General features: G+C 48.4%; 1 protein-coding gene across 3 annotated transcripts in view; it reads left to right on the plus strand.

The window, feature by feature from the left end:
• The window catches only part of HIVEP1 (HIVEP zinc finger 1), a 530,052-nt gene that overhangs the window by 422,568 nt on the left and 88,805 nt on the right, over nt 1–18,679 (plus strand). For all 3 annotated transcript variants that reach the window (XM_078687878.1, XM_078687877.1, XM_078687880.1), the window contains one exon: nt 18,231–18,332. In XM_078687878.1, coding sequence (XP_078544004.1) covers nt 18,231–18,332 — 102 coding nt within the window. The remainder of the gene's footprint in view (nt 1–18,230; nt 18,333–18,679) is intronic.

Here is an 18,679-nt window from a genome sequence, read left to right on the forward strand (position 1 = left end):
CAGTGGCGGCTCCTCCGACATTGCAGAGGAGCATCACCCCACTGCTTTCCAGCAGTGCGAGAAGGGGAAACATAACATGATAATAACTTTCAGTTATTATCTTGGTATGTTTCCTTTGCAGGCGGGAGGGTGTGCGGGGCTGCTCTGCTCACAGAGCAGGGCAGGGGTGAAGTGGTTTGTCCACTCAAATGCGCAGTGACTGTTTGGTCGGCCCTCTCGGGCGCCCAAAGCAGTCATGCGCACTCCCGTGTTCTCTATACATGCTGCATTACAGCCTGCATGGAGAACATACCCACACCTACAGCCCGTGGCTGAGTGCCGTGTCACGGCGCTCAGACCAATCACATCACTGCAATTGCAATGTTGTGATTGTCTTAAGGGAGGAAGCCTGGCTGCCTGCTTCCTGTTCCTGGAAGCGGACGCAGGAGCACAGAAGACTCAGGACCCGGCCTCGAAGTACGTTTGTTTTTTTATTTCTAAAGCTCGTGACCCCTGTTCCCCGGGACACCCCCTGTCCCCCGCTCTCCCACCCGTAAGCCATGCTGTTCGCCCTGTGTATACACAGTGGCACTCCTGGCCTCCGTTTGAAAAAAAATCATGATGTTAACACAAATACTATATTAATTCACAAAAGGGCAACTTCGCCCAGTTGCCCTTTTGTGAATAAGTGATTGTTTGGGAGAATGCAACTGGGTATATTATCTCTCGCTCTCTCCATGTGATAACAACACTGTGAATGAAACCTTCCCAACACTTATAGATAGACAAGTGGGGGTTACTTTGGGTCAGCCTTATCCTTCAAAAAGATACTTTGGGGTGATGTTCTAAACGTGCGCCACTGGTGCACACTTAGCATTTCCTCAGTGGCTATTTTGCCTGTGCACATTCTTTAATAATATGAAGTATACACAAAGTGAAATGTATGCATTTAGTACTTGAGCAAAAACAAACAGAGCAGCAGGTCACTGCTGCTGTGTGTGAAAATGGTCTCCAGACCCCAGAGGACCCCCTCTTGGGCCATGTGACATCATGCCCCTATGCAAGCAGTGACAGTGCCCCCCTTGTACACCATCTTTGTGTACTGATGTGCACCCTGGCCTCCATATGAAAGGGGCCCAGTCCATGGGGATCCCTCTGCACCCTATCCCAGTAGGCGCTCTCTACAGGACCGTGCACTTGGCTTAAACATGAAGATGTATGCACATCGTAAAGACATCTCCTCATTTGTATGAGGCCACTGCATGGTTACCGACTCTACATACATGTAATGGCAATTACAGAAAGGGTTCAGCAACTCTGCGGCCCTATTTGCAATCCCAAAATGCATTGAGTCCCTTTAACGGTAACAGGTGCCTGTTGTACCCGCATGTACCTTTGTAAATATAGCCTCGATCTGTGTTGAGCCACACACACAGAGCTATTATTTACACCGTTTTTGATGAATTCTTCCATTCACTGTAATTTATGACACCAGCTTATTTATGTTTTTCCATTCACTGTAATTTATGACACCAGCTTATTTATGTTTTACACATCCACTAATTGTAAACTCTTTATCAGCCATTTTGAAGGGTGACATGATTTTGGGCAGCGCTTATAACTGGATTAGACTGTATTATTGCGGCGTCAATTAATACGTTTTGAATTCCTATTCAATTTGAATGAATGTGAGAGAGAGCAGCAAGAGAAATCCTATCACTCTTAGAGTATGAGAGATTTGCCAAATGTTCCTTTGGGTGGTCCAAGGCTGTTTGACGTTTGTCTCTTTTAGGTTTTGCACTAACTCACGAACACCACTCATGAACCTCTTTCATTACTTTTTTTCATAGCTACGATAGCATATGAAATCATTACCAAATTGTCTGTCACTGTGAGACAGTTGGAAACGATGCAAACATGGAGATTTTGGCAATCCACTAAAAAAACTACTTGTGAATTTGAAACATTCACCACAGAAATGTTTTCCCTATCAAGGTACCAAACTCGATGCCAAAGTAAAGCCTTTGAATATTTTGTGTGATGGAAGTCTACTGTTAAAAGTTCAGGCCTCAAACCCAGTGTTCACAGTAGAAATTGTCTTGCATTTTGAGACATTTGAAACTGAAGTCTGGAAGAATTAGGGGGATTGAGGATGTCTGTTAATGCCACCAGACGGGGCTATTACAAAACCCCTTTTAAGGGGGATACAGTTCATTTGCAGACATTAGCGGAGAGTTATGCGTAAGAGAAATCAGCATTTTGTTACCCCCCTGGAGCATCCTGTGGTTGACATTCTTTAAGAGATAGGTGCTTAAATCTTTTTTTTTTTTAATGTATTTTTATTGATTTTTTGCAACATCAACCATCCGGTGTTTTCCATACAATAATATTGTTCAGTATACACTTTGATAAAGGTTCCAGTTTGGTATTTGTAGACATACCTAATTATATTCAATATCATCATATATTCCATTATTGCATATTCGTCTTTCATGTCCCATCTATCTTGGAGCGTCCTATAATCACATTTATATGCATTCTCTGCCCTTTTTTCTAAACGGGCATCTATGATTCTACTGAACTTCGTATCTATGTTCAAAAGAAAAGCCAGTCCTAATTCTATCACCCCACCCCCTTTGCCACTGGTGTGTTCAGTGTTCATATAAAGGAAATTACAATATGCTGTATCATTCTAGCTCAATGTAGTACTTCAACCTCCAGGTTGCTCATTCCAATCTGACATTCCCCATTTTTATAGCAATGCCCCCAAAGAATGTTAGGAGCCCCCCTATTCTCCATCGGTTTGGGATGCCCTCAGTGGTTCGTTCAGTGTCAAGTCACCATCTGACTCTGCCTCAAGGGTCTGTAGTGACACGACAAAGGCCTCCTATGCCCTCACAGTCTCCATCGCTTTACCATTATTAGTCCTCTTACCTTGCCGGAGCCTAACTGTGCTCTCACTGGTTGCTCACTTAAGTAGTTCTGTCTTCCATCTGGTAATGCTGGGCCCTTGCCTAGATTTCCAGTGCGTCGTAAGATCCCTCTTGGCCAACAGCAACCCCAAATCATAAAACGTACTCGTGACTTTTGTCCTAGATGTATGCGGAAACCAGTGTAATAGGCTCATACCCATGTCCGGCTCTATCTGTCGGTCTGTAATCTCACGCAGCATGCTAACCACCTCTTCTCAGTACGTTCCCAGCTGCGGGCAATTCCACATCATATGGTGAAACACCGCCCCCACTAAACTGCAATGTGGGCATTGGGCTGTATCCACTGTGAAGTATCTGTTGATCTTATCCAGGGTTAAATATGCCCTATGTAGGATATAAAAGTGAATCAGTTAGAACTTGGCATTGCGCGTGCCCTTCGAGGCTCTTTCAACTAGTCGGGCCCGTGTTGTCTCTGGAATCTCCTTGCCAAGGTCTGCCCCCCATTTCCGTTGTAATTGGGTCAGGGGTTTCGTCCCCTCACGTACCATTCGTCTATAGAGACATGTAATAGCTTTAAAGGTTCCCGCTGCCATCGCCACATACTGGCACACCATTGATGTCTGTGGTTCCAACAACCCCCCTCCCCAATAACGCTGAATTGCTGACACTAGGGCTGAATGCAATAAGAAATCTCCCCTGGGGAGGTCCTATCTATCCTGCAGCGCCTGGTATGATAGAAGAGTACTATCTTCATAGAGATCTCCCAGTACTTGTGTTCCTAGTTCCTCCCAAGTAGCCTTGAGCAGTCCAATCCCCCCCCCTGTGGGAGAGCAGTACACACACCCAGAGGAATCTATGGGTCTATGGGGCGTGCTGTCGAGCTATCCCACCTCTGTTATGGCTCTGGTTCCAGCATAGCCGTTGCGTACGTTCTTCATGGGTTAGCGACCCAAGGTATAGTCGCTGCTGAAGTATAATAAAAGACAACACATGCCGTGGTATCCATCGATCCACCGGCCCATCAGGGCCCCTAAACTCCCTAGCCACTGCCTGCGTAAGCCATTGCAGCTGGGCCGCCAAGTAGTACAGTTCAAAGTCAGGGACTGCCCAACCCCCCTCAACTCTCGGTCGCATCACTGTGACCAATGCCACCCGCCGTCTGCCGGTCCCCCACAGAAATCCACCCACCAGCGATCTCATCGTCTTGAAAAATGAGCTCGGAATCCAGATCGGCAATGTTCTAAAATAATACAGCAACTGGGGAAGCTCCACCATCTTCATGAGTGCCACCCGTCCTGCTACTGATACCGGCAGAGTACTCCAGAACGCCAAACTACCCTTAATTCCTCTCATAGCTCTACCTATATTACCTTCTAACAAATCTTTCTGCGTATGGTACATTTTAGTTCCAAGGTAACGCAAGTAGTGTGGTTCCCACGGTATACCCTCCGTCTGTGTAGGGCCCGGCATCGATGCATCTACAGAGAACAGGCAGGTCTTTGCCCAGTTCATCCGGAGTCCTGAAGCTGCACCAAAGGCATGCAGCAAGGACGTCGCCCCTCACAGAGCATCCCCGTATTAGCCAGGAAAATGAGTAAATCGTCCGCATAAAGCGATATATACTGCAGGCCCCCGTGCAATCCCAGGCCAAGATAGTGTCTCCCAATCCTAGCCTGTGCGGACAACGGTGTCTCCCAATCCTAGCCTGTGCGGACAACGGTTCGATGGCCAATGTGTATAGCAAAGGAGAAAGTGGACATCCCTGCCGCGTGCCCCGCTCAACCGAGCAAGAGAAAGAGATCGTCGCACCCGTCCGCACTCTAGCCGTCGCGGATCGATAAAGGATCTCCGTCCATCCCACGAATGTCTCACCCAGACTCATGACTCGCTTAACCTGGGGCAAATATGGCCATCCAGGCTATCGAAATCCTTTTCAATGTCAACCGAAAGAACCGTTGCAGAGGGCAGACGGCTGTGATCTTCCCCCAAAACGCGATGCAGACGTCGCACGTTGATAAACGTATTCTGTGTGGGGATGAATCCCGCCTGGTCCTGGTGGATCAGGTGCAACATGTATGGGAGGAGATGGGTCGCCAATATCCTACTCAGGATTTTATAATCAGTGGTTAGCATTGGGAGCGGGCGATATGCCGTCTCACCTGAAGGGTTCCTCCCAGGTTTCAGAAGCGGTATAATAGCTTCCCTAGTAGTTGCCAGTAACTTCCCCACCTTGTGTGCCTCTTAAAAGACCGCCAATAGCCATGGCGCTAAGCAGTCAACGTATAGGGAATAGAACTCAACGGGCAACCCATCCACCCCCGGTGTCTTGTTGCGCACCATATGCTTAATTGCGCTCCGTATTTCTCCTATAGTGATTTCCCCTCCTAATAAGTCACTTGCTCCTCATCCAGTCGGGGCAACTGCAACTCCGACAGGAAATCCTCTATAGCATTCTCGGTGTCTTGCACTTTGCTACTGTAAAGTTCAGCGTAATATTAAAAAAACAACCCATTAATCGCTTGCTGGGTATACATCAATTCTCCCGTCGGTGCAGTCAGGCCCAATATAGGCATGCTCTGGGGATGTGGGTCGCACCTTATCCCGTGCGACCGTCCTGACTTCGTCAGAAGCGGTCGCTCCCACGCTCCCTGGCTCCTGGTGGTATCGTTACTCACTTTGACTGTCTGTGCCTTTTAAAACTGTGTGTTTCGAAGACGTCACTGCGCTCATAGCGCTTCTGGTGATTTTAGCATTTGCATTGTTTGTGCCATTTAAACTGTGTGTTACGAAGACGGCACTGCGCTCATAGCGCTTCTGGTGATTTTAGCATTTGCATTATCTGTGCCTTTTAAAACTGTGTGTTACGAAGACGGCACTGCGCTCTATTTTTGCCCACTAGCGCCGCTTGTGTAAAAGCGCTCTGAGTATACTCTCGGTGGCCCCAGCCTCACTCGGCTTTACACCGCCTCCATTTTGTTTGTTTGTTGTGCTCCAGAGCCCTTCCTCCCCGCCCCGCTCCCGCTTCCCAGCTGCCCCTCCCACCCACTGACCCTTACTGCAGACTCCGTCGAAGGCAGAACTGTGACCGTCCTGACTTCGTCAGAAGCGGTCGCTCCCACGCTCCCTGGCTCCTGGTGGTATCGTTACTCACTTTGACTGTCTGTGCCTTTTAAAACTGTGTGTTTCGAAGACGTCACTGCGCTCATAGCGCTTCTGGTGATTTTAGCATTTGCATTGTTTGTGCCATTTAAACTGTGTGTTACGAAGACGGCACTGCGCTCATAGCGCTTCTGGTGATTTTAGCATTTGCATTATCTGTGCCTTTTAAAACTGCGTGTTACGAAGACGGCACTGCGCTCTATTTTTGCCCACTAGCGCCACTTGTGTAAAAGCGCTCTGAGTATACTCTCGGTGGCCCCAGCCTCACTCGGCTTTACACCGCCTCCATTTTGTTTGTTTGTTGTGCTCCAGAGCCCTTCCTCCCCGCCCCGCTCCCGCTTCCCAGCTGCCCCTCCCACCCACTGACCCTTACTGCAGACTCCGTCGAAGGCAGAACTGTGACCGTCCTGACTTCGTCAGAAGCGGTCGCTCCCACGCTCCCTGGCTCCTGGTGGTATCGTTACTCACTTTGACTGTCTGTGCCTTTTAAAACTGTGTGTTTCGAAGACGTCACTGCGCTCATAGCGCTTCTGGTGATTTTAGCATTTGCATTGTTTGTGCCATTTAAACTGTGTGTTACGAAGACGGCACTGCGCTCATAGCGCTTCTGGTGATTTTAGCATTTGCATTATCTGTGCCTTTTAAAACTGCGTGTTACGAAGACGGCACTGCTCTCTATTTTTGCCCACTAGCGCCACTTGTGTAAAAGCGCTCTGAGTATACTCTCGGTGGCTCCAGCCTCACTCGGCTTTACACCGCCTCCATTTTGTTTGTTTGTTGTGCCCCAGAGCCCTTCCACCCCGCCCCGCTCCCGCCTCCCAGCTGCCCCTCCCACCCACTGACCCTTACTGCAGACTCCGTCGAAGGCAGAACTGTGATTGTTCTGACTTCGTCAGAAGCGGTCGCTCCCACGCTCCCTGGCTCCTGGTGGTATCGTTACTCACTTTGACTGTCTGTGCCTTTTAAAACTGTGTGTTTCGAAGACGTCACTGCGCTCATAGCGCTTCTGGTGATTTTAGCATTTGCATTGTTTGTGCCATTTAAACTGTGTGTTACGAAGACGGCACTGCGCTCATAGCGCTTCTGGTGATTTTAGCATTTGCATTATCTGTGCCTTTTAAAACTGTGTGTTACGAAGATGGCACTGCGCTCTATTTTTGCCCACTAGCGCCGCTTGTGTAAAAGCGCCCGGAGTATACTCTCGGTGGCCCCAGCCTCACTCGGCTTTACACCGCCTCCATTTTGTTTGTTTGTTGTGCCCCAGAGCCCTTCCTCCCCGCCCCGCTCCCGCCTCCCAGCTGCCCCTCCCACGCTCCGCCCCCCTCCACTCTCCATTTAGGACAGATGGCCCTACGCGCAGCGTCCACGCGCTGCGGCCGCGCCGAAGGCGCGCCAAAGGTAAGCCCGTCTACGCCCGTCCGCGCCTGGACCGCGCCCTCCGCCTGTCCCCCTGGTCCCCGCCATTCCCAACCCACTAAAACCACATATGATGCCGCAACTCTCCACGTCCTCAACCCCGGACGCACACCACAATGCTGCCAAGCCACCCCAGGACGTACCCACGGCCCATTCGCCTGCCTCTCCTGCAAGTACAACTGCTTCAGGACCCTCACCAAACCCACTCCCTCCACACACAACTCCGACTCCAACCGCCTGAAGTGCATCCTGCTTAACACCCGCTCGGTCCACAAACACGCCACTGAACTCTGGGACCTACTCGACACTGCATCACCGGACATCGCCTTCCTCACAGAAACATGGATGAACACATCATCAGCACCCGACATCGCCATAGCCATACCGGACGCTTACAAGATTATCCGAAAAGACCGCACCAATGAAACAGGAGGAGGCATCACCATCATCCACAGGAACACCATTAAAATCACGACCAGCTCCGACGATAATCTTGCAACAGCCGAACATCTCCACTTACAGATCTACACCGACCCCAGGACCACACTTAGAGGCACCCTCATCTACAGGCCTCCAGGCACCCGCACTCAATTCTGCGATGACATCACGGACTTCGTCAGCCCACATGCTCTCGCCTGCGAGAACTACATTCTTTTAGGAGACCTCAACTACCACCTTGATAACAAACACGACAGCAACACCACCACCCTTCTAGACAACCTGACCAACCTCGGACTCAAACAACTTGTTGACACCCCCACCCATGCTGCCGGACACACACTCGACCCTATCTTCACTTCCAGCAAGCATATCACCTTCGATCGCACCACAGCTCTCCATTGGACGGACCACAGCTGTGTTCACTTCAGCTACAAAACCACCCTGAACCACAACCGCCCACAACCTATCCCTCGAAGAAATTGGAACAAAATCACCTCCGACCAACTCCTCACATCACTCAACCAAAACCCTCCCACCCTCTCACTGGACCCAAACCAAGCGGCCGCCAATCTCAAGCAATGGATCACCCTCAGTGCGGACGAATTAGCACCCCTGAAAAAGCACCAGATTAAATCAGCCAACAAAAAGGCTCCCTGGTTCAACGATGACCTTAAAAAATCCAAGAAGCTATGCCGCACCCTGGAGAAAACATGGAGAAAAAACCCAACCACCGGCAACATGGCCACCCTCAAGGCAGCCACCTGAAAACACCACCAACTGATTCGATCCGCCAAAAAATCAGCATTCAAGGATCGTCCCGACAACAACTCTCACAACAGCAAGGAACTCTTCAACATCATCAAAGAATTCACCAACCCCACCGCAGCATCTAACGACATCACTCCCTCCCAAGACCTCTGCGATGCGCTATCCTCCTTCTTCCACAACAAAATAGCCGACATCCACAACAGCTTCGAGAATACCCCCAGCGATCAGCCCTCCTCACCCCCCTCAGATCCTAATCCGCCAACTAACACCCTTAGCAATTGGAACCCAATCACCACTGAAGATACCACCCGCCTAATGAACTAAATCCACTCTGGCTCGCCAACCGACCCCTGCCCCCACTACGTCTTCAACAAAGCTGACTCCATCATCGCACCCCATATCCGTGACGTCATCAACTGCTCGTTCAACTCTGCCACCTTTCCAAATAGCTGGAAACACACCGAACTCAGCGCCCTCCTAAAGAAACCCACAGCAGACCCCTCGGAACTCAAAAACTACCGACCCATATCCCTCCTCCCATTCCCGGCCAAAGTCATTGAGAAAGCCGTCAATAGCCAACTCGCCGCATTCCTTGAATCCAACAACTCCCTCGATCCATCTCAATCTGGGTTTCGAGCCAAACACAGCACCGAAACCGCCCTCATCGCAGCGACTGACGACATCCAAACACTACTTGACAACGGAGAAACTGTGGCCCTCATTCTACTCGACCTCTCCGCCGCTTTCGACACAGTCTGCCACAGCACCCTTATAAAACGCCTCAGCAACATCGGCATACAAGGAAAAGCCCTGGACTGGATCATCTCATTCCTCGCTGGGAGAACTCAAAGAGTTCGACTTCCCCCATTCAACTCAGAGGCCACTGAAGTCATCTGTGGCGTACCACAAGGATCCTCACTCAGCCCCACCCTCTTCAACGTTTACATGAGTCCTCTCGCCTCCATCGCGCGTCAACACAACCTCAACATCATCTCTTACGCCGACGACACCCAGTTAATCTTGTCCCTCACCAAAGACCCCAAAAGAGCCAAAACCAATCTTCACGAAGGCATGAAAGAAGTAGCCGAATGGATGAAACATAGCCGCCTAAAACTCAACTCAGACAAAACCGAGGTGCTCATCCTAGGATCTTCCCCCTCTGCCTGGGACGACTCTTGGTGGCCCTCCGCACTGGGCACAGCACCCACTCCCACAGACCATGCACGTAACCTTGGCTTCATCCTAGACTCCTCTCTCTCGATGTCCAGACAAGTCAACGCAGTCTCATCCTCCTGCTTCAACGTACTTCGCATTCTCAAAAAGATCTTCGGCTGGATCCCCCTCGAGACAAGAAAGACTGTCACCCACGCACTGGTCACGAGTCGACTGGATTATGGAAACACCCTCTACGCCGGAATCACAGCAAAATTACAAAAGAAAATCCAACGCATCCAAAACGCATCAGCGAGACTCCTATTAGACGTCCCTCGCCAAGATCACATCTCCGGACACTTAAAAGACCTCCACTGGCTTCCCGTCAACAAAAGAATTACTTTCCGCCTTCTCACCCACGCACACAAAGCCCTCTACAATCTAGGACCCGAATGCCTCAACACTCGACTGTCATTCTACAAACCCACCCGCCAACTAAGATCGTCCAATCAAGCCCTCGCCGCAGTCCCGCGCATCCGAAGATCCACCATGGGTGGCAGATCATTCTCATTCCTTGCTGCCAAGACCTGGAACTCACTCCCCACTCACCTCCGCCTTACTCAAAACCACATCTCCTTCAGAAAAGAACTTAAAACATGGATATTCGACAAATAATGATCCCCTCCCCAAGCGCCTTGAGACCCTCTGGGTGAGTAGTGCGCTATACAAATGCTCGAACTTGAACTTGAACTATCCCCTTCCTCGTGCACCCTCGCCAGATACAACAGATGATCAAAGAAGCGCAACTTTTCTATTTGTGCGGCTACCTCTTCCCTAGCTTCCGAAACCTCCCCTTGCGCATCTAGGTTGTCGGGGCGGGCCCTCTCTGCCATTCGCAATCGCTGTTCTGCCGCCTCTGTCACTCAAGAGTGTCTTCCTCACCCCTACCATTTTAGTGATGCATAAACCCCGAATCACCACCTTAAAGGCATCCCATTCCAGCGCCAGTGTCGATGCTGTGCTCTCATTCTCAGTAAAGTATTGAGTTATACCTGCCCCAATTTCCTCACGAAAGACGGGGTCCTCTAGCGCCTCCGGTTGTAACCGTCATGTCGGTATTACAGATCTTTCCTGGGCCCAATGTATCTTAACCAATAAAGGGTTATGATCAGATAATGTTCTGGCAAGATATTCACTGTGGCTCACTCTGGCATGGACTTCAGGGGTACATAACATCGCCTCAAGCCTCACATGCAATTTGTGTAGTGCAGAAAAATAAGAATAATCCCGATCCTTCAGGTGGTGTGCACGCCACGTGTCCATCAACACCCAGTCAGTTTGCCACTCTTGCCTAGCCTTGGACAATCTATGTATAGGGACTTCAGGCATCGGGGGAGGAGACCTATCCATCTCAATGTCCGCTATGGAGTTAAAGTCCCCTCCCATCAATACCGAGCGAGTTAAGTACGGTGCCAACTTCCCCGACAGATTGCTGAAAAAAGAAATCTGATCCACATTAGGGGCATATATACTACTCAGCGTCACATCCACACCATTAAGATGACCTGTCACCACTGCAAACCTCCCATCCGGATCCACCAGCTGTCGGATCATCTGAAATGGGACTCCCGTCCTGATCCATACCAGGGTTCCCCTCGCAAAAGCTGAATACGTCTTGTAATAAAGTTGTCCCCTCCATCTGAGCTTCAACGCCAACCCCTCAGTCTGATTGATGTGAGTTTCTCGGAGAAAGGCTATATGAACCCCCTCGCACCAAGTAAGCATGCACCTTATGGCGTTGTCATCGTGCGGATCTCCCGTACATTCCAGGTAATGCATTTCAAATCAAGTGTTGAAGCCAGAATCCCCCAATCAGCTGTGTCCCCTGTTCAACTACACCGGTGGCCCTAGCTACCCCAAAAAACAACTCAAAAACCCCCCAACAAACCCACCCCAGAACAGGCTCTACAAATCTAGCACCCATCCAAACTAACCCTCTAAGTGTTCCTCTGGTAACAACTGAGGAACCACAACCACACGAACATAGGGGAGGCAGCCTAGAGCCGTAGAGGACAGACCGACCAGTCCCATATCATTAGCCCATAGCCCGATGATAAATAAACCTCAACTTCTCTTGAGGTGACATGTTACGAAGGACCCACATATTACAAGCACCCTTCCATCCCTACGACCCATCTAACCGTCATCCAATAGCTCCTTATATGAGGGCAGTGAATCAACAAAAAACAGTACAAACCCCCCCCCTCCTTCCCCCTCGTGAATTCTTAGGCGATCCGGTGTTCTTAAGCATCTGCGATCTCGTCCGCTGTCCCAATTGTTACGTGTGGCAAGCTAACACTTCCCGTGTCTGATTCCTCAGACTCTAACTCCAAGGAGCCCATCTCCGATTCTGTTGTCTCCAGTGATGCCGTCCCCTTCTCCTGAGATTTCGCCGTGACCGCCTGCAACACAGCAGTTCACTCCTGCTTCATTTGGGTCTCCGTGGGTCCGAGCGTCGTCTACGAATGCGTCGCTATAGGCGTGGCAGCCCCTCTGCTGTTGTTTTCCTGCCACGTCCCGTTTCACAGGTGCCTGTTCGGTACGATTCAAGCCATGTCCAAGCTTCTTCAGGGCTATCGTTGAAATTCGTCTTACCGTCCATGACCACTCTGAGACGTGCTGGAAACAGCAGCGAATACTGAAGACCCTCGGCTCGGATCTCCTTTTTGACCGCTAAGAACGAGGCATGGCGGCGCTGCACTTCAAATGTATAATCCGGGAACAATGTCACGGTACAATTGTTTACTTTGTAGGGGCCCGATGTTCGAGCTTTGTGCAACAGGAGATCCCTATCCTTATAGTGGAGTAATCTAGCCACTACTGGTCTAGACGGCCTGCCAGAAACCAGCGGCCGAGCCGGCACACTGTGCGCTCTCTCCAAAGTATACAAGGATGACAGACCCTCAGGGGCAATTTCTGCTCTAAGCCAGTTTTCCAGGTAATCCACCATGTTGGCCCTTTCCACTCCTTCCGGCAACCCTACTACACGGACGTTGTTCCTTCGATTTCTCCCTTCAGCATCTATTGCCCTCCTCTCCAAAGTCCGCAATCGATGGGTGACATCTGTCATTTGAGCCTCTAGTGCCTTGTGGGCAGGTTCCAAATCTCCCAGCGTCGCTTCTGTTTGTTTTACCCTGTCCGCAAGTTTAGCATGATCCGCTCTAAGGAGTCCCAGTCCCTGCGCGACATGTGCAATGTCTTGATGTAGAGCATCTCTAGTGTCGGTAATGGCCTTGAGTATCTGATCCACTTGTTGCTGCATCATTCACTCAGGATGCTGGGACAGCACCTCTTGCTTATCCTGCGCGCTTGTTTCTACGTCCACCTCTGGCACCATATATATATATATATATATATATATATATATATATATCTAGGGACGTGGATCCCACAGATCTGATGATGATATCTGATTGGCTGCCACCACATCAACCAGGAACTGAAGGCAGTCATCTTGGGGCTCAGGATCCAGGCGGAGACCCCAAAAAAAAGGAGGCAGTGTAGGAATGCCCTGACCCCCTATGCCTGGTGGTGGAACCCCACCCGGTGGCAAAAACGTTTGATTATACATTTTATTGCAAATCCAAGCTAAAATATTAAAATCATTTTTTCAAAAACAAGAGCGGGCTCCCGTGCTTGTTTTCTTTATGCCCCCTGGGTGGGCCAGGTGTGGAGGGGGGATTGTTAAATATAATAGGGGAACGGGGCGCACGTGGCCTCCCTTCCCATGCCAATTTTGGTCCCCATCTCCCGGGGCCTGACCCAATACACGTAGGTGGAGGTGGCCACATTTCCTCACCCCGGGCTGATTTTAGCCCCGCGGTCCTCATCCCCTGGGGCCCAGCCTTGATATAAAGTGGAAGGGGGCATGTGGCCCCCCCCTCGTGGTCCGATTTTGACCCTTGGAGGCCATCCTCCAGGGGTCCGGCTGTCTTACTAATGGGGAGGGGGGGCCCATGGCCCCCATATCTGGCTGATTTCGCCGCAGAGGCCCCATCCCCGGGGCCCAGCCTTAATATAACGTGGGAGCAGGGCACACCACCCCCTCCCCATGCAGATTTTGGCCCCGGGGCCCTGAACCCTAGATGCCAGGCCTTCATATAAAGTGAAACATGGGGGCATATTGCCTCCCTCTCCAGGATTCGTTCGGCCTGGGGACCCCATCCACCGGGGTCTGGCAGTGCATTTAATGGTGCCTGGAGCCATTAATGGCCTTGGGGACCCCATTCCCAGAGGGCCGGCTGCTGCTGTTCAAGGGTTTCCCTGCTCGCACTGGCATGGGACAGAAAGCTTGTGTTTGCTCTTGCATGGCGGGATCAAACACTAAGTCCGCTACCAGGCGCGGGAGCTTTACAAATGTTCCCACCAGCTGAGAGCGGACTACAGATGTTTCCCTGCCTGCAGTGATGCGGCAGGGAAACCGTTCTGAATATTGTTCCCGGCCACAGGAGCAGCATTTGTAGCTGCAGGTGTTAGCAGTGCTGGCTCCTGCTGGATGCGATGAGTTGGCTGGGGCCACAGGGGCATTGGAGCTCCACCCACGGTCCCGAAAAAGGAAATTATGAATGTCCTGGACAGGCACCATGGCACCCATCCTTTATTGCCCGGATCCCGGATCCCGGGGTCTCAAATCGGCCTAGGGTGGGAGGCCATGTGCCCACCCCTTTTAATTATTGGCCGAGCCTTGGGTTATGGGGACCCCAGAGCCAAAATCTGCCCGGGGCGGGGTGTGCATGTCCCATCTCCCCATAAATACAGTGGTGAGGCCCAGGGCCAAAACAGCCCGGTGAGGGGGGCACAGGCTGTTTCCCCACAAAATGTGCCAGTCCCCAATTGATGGGGGTCCTTGGGGCCAAAATCAGTGCTGAGGGTGGCTGCATCCCCCCCCTCCCGGGTTGGCTGCTCTACAGCCAACCCAATGCCGCAACGCCCAGAGGCAGCTTGATTTACTTATGGTAATTAAATATTATTTTACGTTAAAAAAAAAAATCACTGAAAAAAACAAAGGTTATAGGGCCATTATAATTCGGAAATAGAATTGAAAAACCTTAGCAAATCACTAAAAACCATATGTAACAGGGACATTAAAGTTAGGTTCGGATTTTAATCCTACAAAGCCATAGAAATTCAGCAGTTATAGAGTTATCTTTAACTAGAACTCGTGCCCTAAGGTAACAATAGCTTTCACTCTCCCCACATATTACGTTACTCATGACATCTTCTATGATATTATTGATAATATCACTCCAATATTTGCTGGAAAATAATTGATGCGAAAGCTGTTTCTGGCGGGGGTGCAAGTTATAGTTAGGGCACGAGTTCTAGTTAGAGGTAACTCAAACTCTATTGAGTTTTCATGGTTTTGTGTGTTTAAAAGCTGAACCTAACTATAATGTCCCTGTAACCTTTAGTTTTTTAGTGAATATGTATATTACTTTTTATTCACATTTTCCTTCAAAATTAGGCTTGAGTTCCATATAAATGGGCAGACAAATGGCGAGATTATATATAAATTACATATATTGTATTACATTACATAGCTTGTTTATTGTAGGCAGCAAACAAATCCCTAGGTTCATGCACAGTCTATGCTCTGTATGTATTTTTGTATAGAACTATCTTATCAACTGATAATCAAAGACGGTTGCACATGGGAAGGCAAGGTAAAAAAAAAAGTGGCTAGAAAAGAGTAAACCACAGTGATTGTGGTAAAATGTGTATATATATATATATTTTTTTTTTTCTCTGCAAAGTGATCCTTCGACTCCGGGCGCTCAACTGTGGGTGCTCTGCATATGGGCCGGATCCAGGCCCAAATATTCAATTTTCTCTCAAAGGATGCGGCACACAAAGTTCTGAATTATTCACAAAGAGTTTATTACTCCAGCTCACACCAACACGTTTCAGCCTAGAAACAGGCTTTGTTCACGGTAAGTGAGCAATCTTCTATGTTTACTATTTATCCCACCTGGCTGTTAACGGCATGCGTGCGGCGCGAATTCCCCGCCCATGCTGACTCCGCCTTGCGCGGGCGGAGTCATGACGGAACGGTTCCGTCATGAGCACAGCTCAACCGACGCTCATGACGGAACCGTTCCGTCATGAGCATGGAAGGGGTTAAGGTGCATTGTGGGACTAGTGGTACATAATTTCAACAATATATTTTCAATACTCTGACATACAGTATTTTAAACACATACTATATTATTAGCATGATAGTACAATTACGCGCTGCTGTTATGCGCTGTATTTTTGTGATATTCACATCATACGTATGTAATTGTGCGCTGCATTTCTGTGCTGATGATTGTTATGGTATAGTACCCATTCAAAACATCATTCACATATATGAGTTTGTAATTTTGGTATAGTACCATGTTTCTAAAAGCTACATGTCTTGCATTTATAGTTTACAGTTATGTTACATTTCTCTGTGCATCATACGTATGTAATTGTGCAGCGCACAATTACATACGTATGATGTGAATATCACAAAAATACAGCGCATAACAGCAGCGCGTAATTATACTATCATGCTAATAATATAGTATGTGTTTAAAATACTGTATGTCAGAGTATTGAAAATATATTGTTGAAATGATGTACCACTAGTCCCACAATGCACCTTAACAGCCAGGTGGGATAAATAGTAAACATAGAAGATTGCTCACTTACCGTGAACAAAGCCTGTTTCTAGGCTGAAACGCGTTGGTCTGAGCTGGAGTAATAAACTCTTTGTGAATAATTCAGAACTTTGTGTGCTGCATCCTTTGAGAGAGAAAAGAAAAAAAATATATATATATATATATATATATTGTTCAATAAATTGTTTTCATATGTTCTCAGATGTCTAGTTGGGTCTCATGATTTTTGTGGTCTCACGACAGATAGTGTTGCATTTTATGCTACAAAGAGCGGGCTTTTGGTGGGCTGTTGCTTGTGATTAAGTGGCTTTCTTCTCTACCACAGTTCCTTGCTCTTTATTAGATGACTTTTTCCCCTGTTCTATGTTTGTCTTGCTCCTGGAGCATCGCCTATTTTTTCCTTGCTTCTCCTTACTCACCCCTTCTCCCCTCTCCCACCGTCCTTCCTGGTATTCCTCTTCAGTATACTAGGCACCAGATGGTGGCCTTGGTAATGCCCTGGCTGTTGTCTTATACAATATAGAAAAAATCAAGTGTGGGTAAATTAAACACCTAAAAAGTTATTTTCCTCAAATCAATCTTAGTTCGATATAGTGTTGCGACTATATCACATCTGTCGGTTAACTCATTTACAAATACTAACCACACCTATCTCTGTTTGATTACTCATGTACATATTTTAATGGTGTTTTGTGAGAACATATTCAAAGCAAATAGATACTAATACATTAATGATAAACATATAAGCCCTAATTAGGATGTCGGTCGGTAAGCCTCCAACTGCTCGTCTTAAGCTTACCAACCGATATGCTTGGTTTGAATTCCAATTTCTGTATTACGATTACGGCGTTTGGAATTCAAAGCGGCCAGTCAAACCAGCTGGCTTCCGATGGACTCATGGAAATCGAACATAATCCCTTACGGACATCGTTTCCGCCGTCAGGATTATGATGTCAATTTCCGACAGGCTTTCCATATCAGGATTTCCAACATGGAAAGCCTATTGGAAAAGTGACTTTGGGGACCCTAGCAGGGCCCTCTTTCTTCCATGGCCTCCGGTAGGGGGCTGAGAGGGCTCCTATAGTGCCCCCCTGTAAATCCCTGCACCATGTGGCAGGCACCGTGAGGTCCCTTTTCTCTATGGGAGCTAGTGCTGCGGCTGTTTTCCGACCGCCGCACAAGCTCTCATAGGGAAATGGGAGTCTCCGACCGCACCATGTGCGGTCGCATCATAAAGGCGGTTTTGGACCGCCGACCCGAGGTTGGTCAGTTCCGAAACAGCAGGGATGACGGTTGGAGGCATCTCCGACCGACATCCCAATTAGGGCCATTGTGGCTTTTATACAATTCAGCATAACAATTAAACTATTCGTTGAATGTACAGTACAAAAATAAATACAAAGATTCATTTATAAGTTAAAAAAAAAACAACTTTGAGTTTATATATAAATTCCTTGTCCATCCACCTGGAGATAGTATAAAATGTAGGCCGCTAAGGGGTCGAGGGGTTTTGGCCTCTTCAGCACCAGAGAAGGACTGTAAATCTCAAATCAAGAAGTGAAAATAGACACCGAAAAACAATTATTATATCTATAGCCATAATGTCTTGTACCTTCATGTTACCATTCTCATCTGAACGTTGAACCTTACATAAATGAACTATGCTTGGATTTTACAGGAAATCTCACCAAGCACATGAAGTCCAAAGCCCACAGCAAGAAGTGTATAGATTTGGGAGTTTCTGATGATCTGTACGATGACCAGGATGCTGAGGAAGCTGGTAAGAATAGAACAACCATTCATGCATTTTTTACCTTTCTTGTTCTTTGCCACTATCCCCAAATATCGCCTCTACTGGAACAAAATGGCGTTGCTCCGCTGGCCGCGTGTTTTGCACCTTTGCTCCGCTGGCTGCGTGTTTTGCACCACTTCATCTGAGGCCAAAGTTGCAAGTTATCTTGGGGACGAACTTTTATAAAAACAGGTAACAATGTTGTACCAATATAGTTTAAATTAATATTGAGACCATACATTGAATAAAAAAAAAATACTACTAGAGACTTAACATTTTTACACCATGGCAGTGCTGTAAAAATGAAGTATTAATGATAACTGCTTAAAAAGTAT

Source organism: Lissotriton helveticus, chromosome 4_1 (genome assembly GCF_964261635.1).
Source record: "Lissotriton helveticus chromosome 4_1, aLisHel1.1, whole genome shotgun sequence".
Taxonomy (NCBI): domain Eukaryota; kingdom Metazoa; phylum Chordata; class Amphibia; order Caudata; family Salamandridae; genus Lissotriton; species Lissotriton helveticus.